The sequence below is a fragment of the Diabrotica undecimpunctata genome, chromosome 3 (assembly GCF_040954645.1).
Source record: "Diabrotica undecimpunctata isolate CICGRU chromosome 3, icDiaUnde3, whole genome shotgun sequence".
In the NCBI taxonomy this organism is placed as follows: domain Eukaryota; kingdom Metazoa; phylum Arthropoda; class Insecta; order Coleoptera; family Chrysomelidae; genus Diabrotica; species Diabrotica undecimpunctata.
In genome coordinates, this window is record NC_092805.1 from 115,658,106 (window position 1) to 115,671,006 (window position 12,901).

Here is a 12,901-nt window from a genome sequence, read left to right on the forward strand (position 1 = left end):
AACTTTACTTACTTTTACATGATTTTTAAATATGTTATTAATGGAACTATAATAAAGTTATATTTAATCAGTCAGACAAATTAAAATGACCAAACATCCCTCAAACACAAAAATTAGTTAACCAGAAGTATGAGCGCGAGAGTGCTGTGCGCATGAGCCTCAGAGTAAAAAATTCAAATACATACTTACTGTTTTCGATCCGATTTAATTCTTTTGCATCTCTATTTTAATATGATGAACTCTAGCATTAAGATAAATATTAAAATAAATTAATGTATTGAATATATTTGGGATAATTAATTAAATCGGAGCAATTTGGTTTCATAAGAAATTATATTTATTTTTATTGTTCTGAAGCTATTTTTTTGTGGCATTTTAATAACGTCAATAAACGTACTTTAACCTTTAATTGTGGCTTATTCCCATTTAAATAGTAGGTAATTATATTTACTTTATTGTAAAAGGATACTAGTTAGGATAATTAAAAAAAAATAATTTTTGTCAAAAATCTTCAACTGGGATTAATTGAAACAAACATTTTTCATATTTTAATCATCATATTCATTATCGCAATTATTACAATTTTCATCATTCAACCAATCATGATGCTGCTCATCCGAATCATCATCTTCATCATTATCAGTTATGTTGTTGCTGGCTAGTTCTTCTGCAAAAAATAGTTCAAAGAATTAAAAAGCAGAAAATCACAAACATAATAAATTCTAAACCTGAAATCAAAGTATAATACCTTAGGTTTGAAGGAATTCACTAAAATTTGCTGGTAATTGGTCACCATCAAACCCATGAAAGTGGTATTGGTTTTCCTCTAATCTCTACGCATTATGTTCAGGAGTTAAAATGGTTGGTTGTTTTGCATTTGCATTATTCCATATGCTAAAAATGTAATTAGCACTGCGGAATTGTTGGAATAACTCACTTTAGCATGGTGGTAAACAGCTAGCATCAAATTTTTTTTAATTTTTGCCATTTAATTCTTCGTTAATATTAGATACGCTGTAATTATTTAAAAACAATTGAAGCCGGGCAGCATTAATGTTGCACTTGTCAGTAAAACTATAAATTTCGCAGATAAATTTTTGGATTATTTTGAAAATATCTTTTTGGGTGCGCTCATCGGTAAACAACTCTGATTCTCCAAACTGTATGAAAGCTCGCTGATATTCATGTTTCTTCATTAATATATTGAATGGTCTTTGTTTACCCTTTTTAAAAAAGGCAAGATTAAAATCACATCCAGTTAGAGCGTGAAACCCTGGCAAACTTCTACATAAAGATGGTCCCAAATACTCGTAAACCTTTGTCAAATTAATGTATCTCTGGTTATTTCCGGTGCCTGCGTTTAACCATACATTCGAATCATCATTTTTTTAAATTATGCATATATCGTTACATAATTATCGCAATGTCAGTATCAGAACATCTAATAACAAAATTTGCTTTAACGTCTACATTCTTCTTCTTCTTCTTCTTCTTCTAATGGCGCTACAACTCTTTGTGAGTCTTGGCCTGCTTAACAATGTTCTTCCATTCTGCCCTGTCGGATACTTTCCTTCGCCACTGCCTGATGTTCATGGTTTTAAGATCCCTCTCTACGTCGTCTATCCATCTTTTACGGGGCCTTCCTCTTGTTCTGTTTCCTTGGGGCTTCCATCTCTGGACTACTTTTACAGCTCGATTATCTGGCATTCTTTCTAGGTGACCAAGCCAGTTTAGTCTTTGTGATTTCACAAATCTGACAATATCTGCGCTCTGCATTAGTTCATCCAGCTCGTGGTTCATTTTAATTCTCCACGAACTATCGCTGCATTGGGTTGGTCCAAATATCTTCCTTAGTATTTTTTGTAATGTAACGTCTACATTACAAATATGAAAAACAATTTTAGTGTCAGCTTCTTCATGTTCAGGACTCGAGAAATTGTCATCAACATTCGATAAAACTGTATTATTATCAACGATGTAAGAATGACATTTTTTAGAATTAATTAATATCCGTTTATTCTCAATAAATGGCACCATTTCATCAGATGTCCAGTGTTGAATAAAAAAATCAACGAGGGCCTGTTTGAAATTGATATTTTTGAGTTCTTGCGAAAAATCTGACGGTCTAACTTGATCGGGACCAGAAATGTTGAAATCTAATTGAGTAGACTCATGACGAAGGCCTCTTTCGTAGCCTTTGATCGAAAGAGAGAAATATTGATCAAAAATAACGTAGAGTGAAACAGATTGTGAGTTAAAGAAGGAGAATCGAGTTATAGACGTCTCACTCACTCTGAAATGCAAGCACAGCACTCTCGCGCTCATACTTCTGGTTAACTAATTTTTGTGTTTGAGGGATACTTGGTCATTCTAATTTGTCTGACTGATTAAATATAACTTTATTATAGTTCCATTAATAACATATTTAAAAATCAGACATGTAAAAGTAAGTAAAGTTCATTTAATTTTAGTGGAGCTTTAAAGCGTCTGACAAAAGTTCTGGTCCATGACAAATGTCTGACACTTATTACAGTATTTTCAAAATAATATTCTACAAAATATGTATAAAAATCAGTTATGTAAATCTAAGTTAAATAGCTCTTATTTTTAGTTACCTTTCTCACCTGGTACCTGCCCAGGTGTCACCCAGACGCTACTGAGACTTTAAGGTTTCATCTGTGTGAAAATAAGTTATGTCTGATCGCTCTGGGATCTTACTCTATGAGAAAGTGTAAGTTTTTAACTATTGATAACTTAAGCTAATTGATATCGTCGGTAAAATATGAAAATTTTTGTAAAATCATAATAATAGTAGTTAATTGTATATTTTTGATAACGTAAAAAGCAATATATTGTACTAATATCCTTTTTAGCGTCTATGGTCGGTAATGGTATGAAATTTAGTTAATAATTGCGTCATACTCTCTTGAATGTGATTTTGGATGCCCCACCTTTCCGATCAATTTTTTTCCAAAAGTTTTTCTAAAAATATTATCGTTTTTAATTTTGGACTATTCATATATAAGACAAGTATATAGTTCGATGCAAATCTATGGAATAAATTCATTATTTCAGAAACAGACAGCTTTCAAAAAAAATTAAAAAGACACGTCAATTTTTGAATGGCCATCAGTTACTATATATGTGTTGGACATAACGTTATCAGTGTTGTAGTAATGGCGTACTCAACGTTTTTTTTTTTTTTTTAATAAAAACCGTTACCACTTATTACTTAACTAAAATCGGCTCAAGGAGAATGGTTTAAAGTAAAGGCGCGTTTTCACGGGTCGATCTAGGTTGAACGATTTGGATCGTTCCGTTCGACCATAATTCGATCTGTGTGGAAAGCAAAAAGGTTTACACGACAGGCGATAAATGTTGAATTAATTGTGGTACAAAACGGCATCACTTGAAATGATTAATGTAGGTGTGCAATTAATTTGTTGCGCAATTTGTATGTTGTAATATTTTTTATTTTATTTTTCAAGTAATTTTCAGATTGTAGATTGCTATAAAGCTCAGTTTGTGGATTCCATAATACATCATAGTTTTATTAAGCATCCAAAAATCTTGCCATGTCTGCATCTGACCATTTTCACTCATTTTTTCCCAAAATTACAGCTTGTCGCACTAAAAACAACAACTGTATACACGCTAGAAGTACTCTACTCGGCTTTCTGCACGTTGTGTTTTCGTTCGACGAGATGTTTACACATTCGATTCACTTCCGTCGAATCGACTCACTCCGCCGAACGGCCAAGTCGATTTATGGTTTACATATTCAATTTGCTTTCGATTTCATAATCGACCTAAATCGTTCAATCCAGATCGACCCGTGAAAACGCGCCTTAACTATTCACGTTCTCAAACGACCGTGCTGCTAACTGCTGTCAAAATAGATAACTAAAAAAATAGGGATAAATGTCAAAAACTTGAATAAATTAGAGTTTAAAACTGGTAGGTATAAATTTCATCAAATTTTAAAAATAATAAGCAATAAGAAGAAAAGTAATAGATATTGTTCAGTGCCAAAATGTTCTGCTCGATGTACGAAAGATATACATCTCCAGTACTTTCCAAAGGACGAGAAATTACGAAAAAACTGGCAAGTAGCTCTTCGTATTCTCGGATTACTTTTTTACAGGTAAATCATAACTGAAGCATTTCTTCCTCATAGAACTTTGTGTCTTGATGTATAGTAACAACACTTTTTAAAGTCAAACCTAATTCTGAATCTTCTGCTCCGGAGAATAATATCTTCAATATATCAGTATCTGCTGGTTTGGCTAGACGTGTATCTAATTCTCTTCTTGCAGTGTCTTTTTTTTTTCATGTTGCAAAACTGGTTAATTGGCACCATACTTTCATACACATTATGTTTTTTTTTTAAATTCCTCACTATTGCTTAATGTCAGTGGTGCTTAATTGTTCCAATTTTCCATCGTATGCCTGTAAGTAATAAAAAGGAATTATAAACATGAAGTTATAGCAAAATGGTTATTTTACTTTTATCAAATCACTATGTAATCACTTACCGAAAAACATATAGTAATGTGCCAATTATATGTTTGCATTTGCCTGAATTTCCAGCCTTAAATGAACACTCACAAACAACATTTTAAATATTATCAATCACTTCAATTTTCACTTGTATTTGGTGGGGTACACGATAATATTCCACACGTAATAATATGGTTGGAATCTAAAATTGCTTGTCCTTCAACTAGGAGTCTTTTAAAATTCGTGAACGTGAATACGATGAGAACTGCGGTCTAAAACCCATTCACTGATTTATTATCGGAAGGCATAAGACGCAAACATTAAATTTCGTTAATTGTGATTATTAGATTATTTACATTCGTAAAAGAAAAAAATCATTCAAATTTTAGGTACACAATACTCCATGGAAAAGAATTTTGACTTCTTCTCCATTTTGGGCTGTGACTTTAGCATTTGTAGGAGCTAATTGGGGTAGTTCAATATTATTAACCCAAACCCCAACGTATTTACACAACGTACTTAATTATGAAATTAAATCTGTAAGTATTTTTAAGGTTTTAAGTCCCAATAATGTTTATTTCCTAGTGCCATTAGACATAATAAATCTGCTTCGATCAAAACAGTTACTATTGTTTTTTAAATGACTGATTTGATAGCTTTAATATGTAATTTTAAGGGAGAAACAGTCAATATAGGCAATTAAATTAAAAAGAAATACGAATTTTTTCCTCGGAATATTTGAATACCGCACAACTAACCAATGGTTGATAGGATATTATGTTTTGAAAAGCATTTGGTACATTCTTTTAGGGACGGAATCATACATGGATGGAGTAGCAGTCAGTCCAACGGAATCTAGAGGGGACAAAATTCAGACATATTTGATAAAACCATCTAATAGATATATATATATATATATATATATATATATATATATATATATATATATATATATATATATATATATATATATATATGTATATATAGTAAACTCTTAAATATTGGGGAAATCTGCAAGAAAGACTCTAATGAAATGTATGGTAGCTTTGAACTTAAAACGCAAAGGTTTATCCAAGGTCAATCGAAAAACCTAATGTAACTACATTTAAAAGGAGGTAATTCTTTGAATTGTCGGCAATAACTAAATTTTTGATTGTTAAAAAGTTTAAATGTGAGGTTCTGTTTTAACCAGAACGCATGTGCTGACAATTCAAGTAGTTCTTTTGAATCTTTATGTCGTTAAGGTTCATTGGTAAAACCGAATGAAATTAAATCCCAGTATAGGGAAATATTATTTTAGATTTTTTTTTTTTTAATTATATTATATTATATAAGATATATGACATTCATGTCATAATATCTTATTGAGATGTATCTAAGAAAAGCAAGGGAATGTTATCTTTTTTAGTTAATGAAAATTAATTATTAAAGTAGGTTAGTTGTTAATGGATATATCAGTCAAGTTAGTTATCTGTGATGTTGTATTGTTCTTGGTATCTGATTTAAGTAAGAAGTGGTATATATCGCTTAGATTCTTAATGTCACTCTTAACATTGATGGAGAAAAAACAAGTGATGGAACAAAATCATATTCACTAATGGTGTTGGATAAGCGTTTGAAATAAAAAGTTTCTGTAGGATTTGTAGGTTTTTTGTATGAAATGAAGGATCTGAATGATGATTATGATTAAGTTGACCTTGGTAGAATTATTATGGTAAGAGTGGTAGTTAAGGTATCTACTAGAATGGGTTGCTTTTTGATACCAATCTATTTTAATGTTGTTGTTTTCCCTAATCATCCTTATATCGAGAAAGGGAACAGACCAATTACCATCTTCCCTCTCTACAGTGGACTGGATGTAGGGGTCATAACCATTGAAAGTATCTAATAGTTCATCTACCTTGTCATTGGGTATAGCCAAAATGATATTATCAACATATTTTTTAATAAATGGAATTTGAAAGGATAGTAAAGGAATGACTGAGTCTAATACATAATCCATAACGTAAGTTGCAATGATAGGAGAAATCTTTGCTCCCATAGGGGCACCGAAAGTTTGTTGTTAGAATTTACCATTAAATGAGAAGTAAGTGTTGTTAAAGAGAAATTCGACGATGCTGATGAATCTGTTATAAGACATGGAACAACAACCTCTAATACGGTCCCAGTTGATCTCTATTGATGTCAAACATATTCCTAGGTGAACGTTGCTGAATAAGGATACAACGTCAAGGCTAACGAGGACACAATTTGATGGTAGTATGTAACCATTATATTTATTTACCATCTCAAAATAATCTTTAATGTAATATTGAATTTCATAATTATATGCATTAGTAAGTATGTCTGTAACAAAAGCTGAGATATTTTTAGTGGGAGTTCGAATGGAAGCTACTATGGGACGAACCGATAGTGTTGGTTTGTGGATTTTTGGCAAAGCATAAAACTTTGCAATGTTCTCATTATATGTTGTTATATAACTAACTTGACTGATATATCCATTAACAACTAACCTACTTTAATAATTAATTTTCATTAACTAAAAAAGATAACATTCCCTTGCTTTTCTTAGATACATCTCAATAAGATATTATTATAATAATACATGAACAATATAATATAATTAAAAAAGAAAATCTAAAATAATATTTCCCTATGCTGTGATTTAATTTCATTCGGATTTACCAATGAACCTTAATGACATAAAGATTCAAAAGAACTACTTGAATTGTCAGCACATGCGTTCTGGTTAAAACAGAACCTCACATTTAAACTTTCTAACAATCAAAAATTTAGTTATTGCCGACAATTCAAAGAATTACCTCCTTTTAAATGTAGTTATATTGGGTTTTTCGATTGACATTGTGTAAACCTTTGCGTTTTAAGTTCAAAGCTACCATACATTTCCAACGTTAAAAAAAACTTTTTTTTGCACATAGTAACAAAAAAACACCACTATGTTGTTACTAGCTAAGTTTTTTAACATTCTAACTCTACAATTCTAAGTGACGGTAAGATCAATAATGTTTTTAATAGATAATATATGGTAGCTAATTATAATTTATTCTCTTTCAGCCCTGAAGAAGCCAAATTAATTCTCTTTGGCGAAAAAGTCCGGCGAAACAATTGATACTCATTAGAGTCTTTCTTGCGGATTTCCCCAATATTTAAGAGTTTACTATTTAACTTATCTGCAAAGATTAAATTTCTTTTCTATTTCTTTTCTATATATATATATATATATATATATATATATATATATATATATATATATAACTCAAAATTGCAGCTTTCAATGAAAGAACTCTGCTATCAGAAGGAAAATGTATCGAAATAAGTAAACTGAATAAGATCATTTGGGACATGACATAATTGAAGTTGCAGAGGTGAAAAGAAAAGAAAAATGACTAATAACTTCATTATTAAAGTAAAAACAGTCTTCACAAGAGTTATACTTTTAAAATAATAAATAAACACCCGTTACTCCATAAAGATTATTCAACACTGTGCACCAATATCGGGCCACACCGAGGAAGAAATAGAGGAGTTTTATCATACCCTGTACACAGCTGTCCCAGAACACGAACATTTCACGATATGTGGCGATTTTAATGCCAAAATAGGAGTAAAAACCGATGCAGCTAAAAACAGCTTTTTCAACTGGCCATGGTCTCTATATATTCTACGATTTGATCTTTATAAATGTTCACTATTTAAAAGAAAGGCATACTATTTAGTACATATCGTTTCGGTAGAAGTAATTAAAACTGATAATATTAAACAAAGAATATTTCAATCATTAAAGATTGACCTAAACCAAGAAATAAAAAGGAAATTAGAAGTTTTTTTAGACTCTGTTCATATTACCAAAAATTGACTAAAGATTTTAGCCGCATTGCTAAGCCCCTCTATCTACTAACCGAAAACAACATTGAATTTGATTGGATACCGGATTGTCAAAATACCTTCAGAGATTTAAAAAAACTACTTACAACAACACTTACTCTAACCTATCTACGAGAAGATGGCAAATTTCTGTTGGATTGTAAGGGTGAAGGTGAAGAAAAAGTTAATGCATATTTTAGTAAAACAATAGGAACTGCTTAAAAGAATTATTGCGTTACCAGGAAAGAGCTCCTAGCTATTATAAAAGCCCTAGAATTTTCATACTTCCTGTTGTAAAAACAACAAGTTATATTAATATTAGTTTATTTTTCGTTTTCACAAATATTGGCTTGAATCTTATGCGACAGAATGTACTTCTTGCCTACAAAATATTTGTCTCATAAATGCCTTATGAGGGCCTTGGGTTATCACCACTAACGCCGGCCTGTCGACACTTTTAGATAAAAATTGGTTCAAGCAAAAAGAATCGCAGATGTGATGTGTGTTTTCTTCAAGTTGCTAGCCAAGTGTGCGACTGTGTGCGGTATTCGGTACCGCACCGAGTTCTCACCTCTTCGTCTCAAAAATGCAGTGAAAAGTGAGTTAGTTTTCGCTATATTCGCGAGCACCAAATACACCGGTATAATAATGAAAAATGTGGTAAAGCAAACTCTTTAATTAGTAATAGTTGTTTTGTAAATATTCTCTAGTTATTAAATGTGTAGTATTGATCGATTAGGCGTTATTTCTCTCTAAGTACAACCCGATAAAATCAAACACATAAAGAATCATTGCCGTGAAGTCTGCTTACGTATATCGAAGGAGTCTCTTTAACAATCTGCGGTCCTAAAATATTTGGTACTGTACACACTGGGGGAAGAAATTTAATAAGCTTTCCCCCAACAATTGGTGGAGATCAGAAAAAGTTCCATCACTTCACTTTATAACAGAAATTTTATAATTAGAACTGACCATGACGCTTTGCAGTGGCTAATGGATTTTAAAAAGCCAGAAGGACAAGTTGTTCGGTGCATAGAGAGAAGATAAAGAGAACAAGTAAGTGTCCATATAACCACAGTTATACAGAAAGAAGATAATGATCAGACTTCCCTGGAGAACCTTAAAAAAAATAAAAAAAAAAAAATAATGACTTAAAAGTTATACGAGAGAATGGCTTAAAAACAGAGTAAGGCCTAGTTGACAGGAAAAAAACAAATACAGTGTAACTATAAACACATACTGGGCTCAATGGAAATCTTTGTATCATTCCAATGGTCTATTGTATCAGAAGTGGGAGAGTCCTGATGGAGTACGTACAGTTCAACAAGTTGTACTGCCAAAATCACACATTAAAAATGTGGTACAAGAACTTCATAGCAGCCTTTCGAGAGGACATTTCGGAGTTGAAGAACCCTTGCGAGTTCGAGACAGATTTTACTAAATCAATTGCCGCCGAGATGTAGAAGATTGGTGTAAGAAATGCGATTTATGTAATGGTATAAAAGGTCTTAGACCAAGTAGTCATGGTAAAATGGCACAATATCTTTCCGGAGAGCCTTTTGAATGACTTGCAGTGGATATTTTCGGTCCACTTCCGATAACACGGAGAGGAAACAAGTTCTTAATGAACGCAACGGATTTTTTTTTTCAAAAGTTCTTGAAATTGCACCCCTTCCGAATCAAGAAGCGACTACAGTAGCAGAAGCATTCATAACATACGTCGTATTAAGACATGAAGTTTCTTTGGAGTTACATTTTGGGCCTGGGGGTTCCTAGAACCCCCGACTTATTCGTCAGGAAACAATGGACATTTCTCAGAGTTTTATTACAGTGTGAGGGTCGACACCTACGCTGTCTCCGAAGTTTATTACCAGTCTTCAACCACCAAAATCGTAATAAATGAACGTTATTAATGAGAAGTTTTATATTTAGTTATTCGTCGTGCAGGAGAGCTCAGGTGGTAGAATGTCTGACTTTCCCGCAGGAGGCCGGGATCAATCTCCGGCTCTGGCAAAAACGTCTAGATATTTTTAAAATATTGTTACGATAATTATCCTGGCCTAAAATAACCGTAAATATTATGACTAATGTGTTCTGTTTTTAGATTTTACGAGAGTATTCTATTAGCCGGCAGAAATTTACCTGAATGGACCTTCCAGAAACGGTCGAGCCGATGTAAAAAAATACCCGTTTGCCTTACCGTTATAATTTCGCCGCAAATCGAGAAGGCTGTTCGATGATTCTAGCGTAAAGGCAATGGCATATATAAAGGACATTTGATTTGGAAGGAACAGTTAATTCTGAACTCGCGCTCGCGAATTTGTAACGTACGGATATATATAAATTTGTCAGATAAGTTAATATAAATAAAGAAATAAATTAAATCCGTAAGTGTTATAAATATTGAACCTTTTAATAAATCCACAACAAATGGTGTCAGGAGTGAGATCGAACATAAATTAGACTTATAATTATAATACAAGTGAATATAAAATAAATTGTGAAAATGGCTACGATTTATGAGCTGACAGTGACTAATTTAAGAAGACATCTTGAAGACAGAGAATTAGCTTCTACCGGAAAAAAGGCTGAGTTAGTCCAACGACTAAAGAACGCTTTGCTAGAAGAAGGACTAGATCCAGAGACTTATATATTTGAAGATGCTGTCCTCTCGTCGATTTCGAAAGTTTCCGGCGACATCGCATCATTAGAGAACAAAGTTTCCGACGATATTTCGAAAGTGTCTTCTGATGTAGCCAAAGTTTCCGGCGACATCGCATCATTGGAGAACAAAGTATCCGGCGACATCGCTTCTTTAGAAAGCAAAGTTTCTAACGAGATTTCTTCTCTGGAAAGCAAAGTTTCTGCTAACATCTCTAAAGTCACTTCTGAAATATCTGCTCTTGACGATAGAGTGTCTTCGCTAAAAAACCAAGTTGCTGCCGATAAGTTGGCCTTCGAAGAAAAGATTAAAGAGATGGAAAGGAAGATGGAAGAAACAGGGACAGCAGAGAGAGGTAACAATCCGATTACAGTGGAGATAAAAGAAGACGAGACGAAATTTAAGTTGGAGACACGGCCGAAATTTGAAGGAAGTGGAGGTTCTATTCATGTTAAAGTCCCAACTTTCGACGGAAAATCATCATGGAACAACTACATGAAACAGTTCGAATCAGCCGCAAGAGCAAATGGATGGTCTGAAAAAGAAAAGGCTGTAAACCTGACTATCGCTCTTCGAGGAGATGCCTTAGTTGTGCTTCAGACCATAGCCGTAGAGGAGACCGATGATTTCGAACAACTGAAGAAGAGGTTAAATATGCGATATGGCCACGAACATTTGGAGCATGTATATCAGTCACAGCTTAAAAATCGTAGACAGAAGAAAGATGAGGCTCTTCAAGAATATGAGGTAGATATTGCCAGATTAGTACGATATGCTTATCCAACAGCTCCCGAAGACATGATGGAAAAATTGGCCGTTCAAACGTTTATTGATGGTCTTCGTGATCATGAAATGCAGAGAACACTACGATTAGCTCGTCACAAGACGCTGGTTGATGTCCTATCCGCCGCCCTCGAATACGAGTCAGCTACGCAGGCCTCTGGCGGGTACAGTAAAGTTAGGACTGTAAAAGAGGAAGGAGATGAAGATAAACTTGACCAGCTCGTTAATATGATGAAAAGCATGACATACAAGAAAACGAAGACCATCAGATGCTGGAATTGTGGCGAAATAGGACACGTACGAAGCTCCTGTAAGCACCCTAGGTACGACGCAAATCAAGAAACTCACCATCAGGAAAACTAGAACGGGTCAGCCTTAGGGGGGCAGCTTCGACCCAGAACTTTTCCAAAGACCCTCTCATACTAATAGCTTCTTTGAAATGTCGTGAAGATAGTGTATATGTAGATGGAGACATAAATGGTAAAAAGCATACGTTGTTGGTGGATACCGGAGCGACCAGAACCATTATACGCCCGACAGTTATAAACAGCCGAAAGAAACTGTTACCAACGAGGTTACGACTTCGGACCGCTACAGGTGAAAATGCCAACATTCATGGAGAAATCCAGGTACAATTGGGAATTGGGGCAGAAAAGTTTGTCCATACTGTTATAGTTGCTGACATCGAAGAGGATGTTATATTAGGAATGGACGTAATGAATATGCATGGATTCCAATTGGATTTTAAGAATAAGGTAATCAAAGTTGGCAACGAGGAGGTATTTCTCCATCCACATAATGACAACACTGTGCAAGCAGCCATTACAGAAGATACAGTCGTGCCTGCGAGAAGCGAAACGATCATAGTAGCGCGACTACAGGGAATTGTAGACGAAGGGAGACCTGTTATGATGGAGCCTTGGAACCACGACGATGAGGTTGGCCGTGGAATCATAATTGGAAAGGAATTGGTGACTTCGGCTAAGGAAATTCCTGTGAGACTTATCAATGTCAACGACTACCCAGTGACCATAAAGAAAGAGACAAAAGTAGGAACTTGTGTACCTGTGA

The 12,901-nt window shown here is 33.8% G+C and overlaps 1 protein-coding gene across 2 annotated transcripts in view; it reads left to right on the top strand.

Moving 5' to 3' along the window:
* LOC140437266 (putative inorganic phosphate cotransporter) overlaps positions 1 to 12,901 on the top strand; it is a 114,183-nt gene that overhangs the window by 76,631 nt on the left and 24,651 nt on the right. For both annotated transcript variants that reach the window (XM_072526690.1, XM_072526689.1), the window contains exon 5: positions 4,890 to 5,039. In XM_072526690.1, the coding sequence (XP_072382791.1) occupies positions 4,890 to 5,039 (150 nt within the window). The remainder of the gene's footprint in view (positions 1 to 4,889; positions 5,040 to 12,901) is intronic.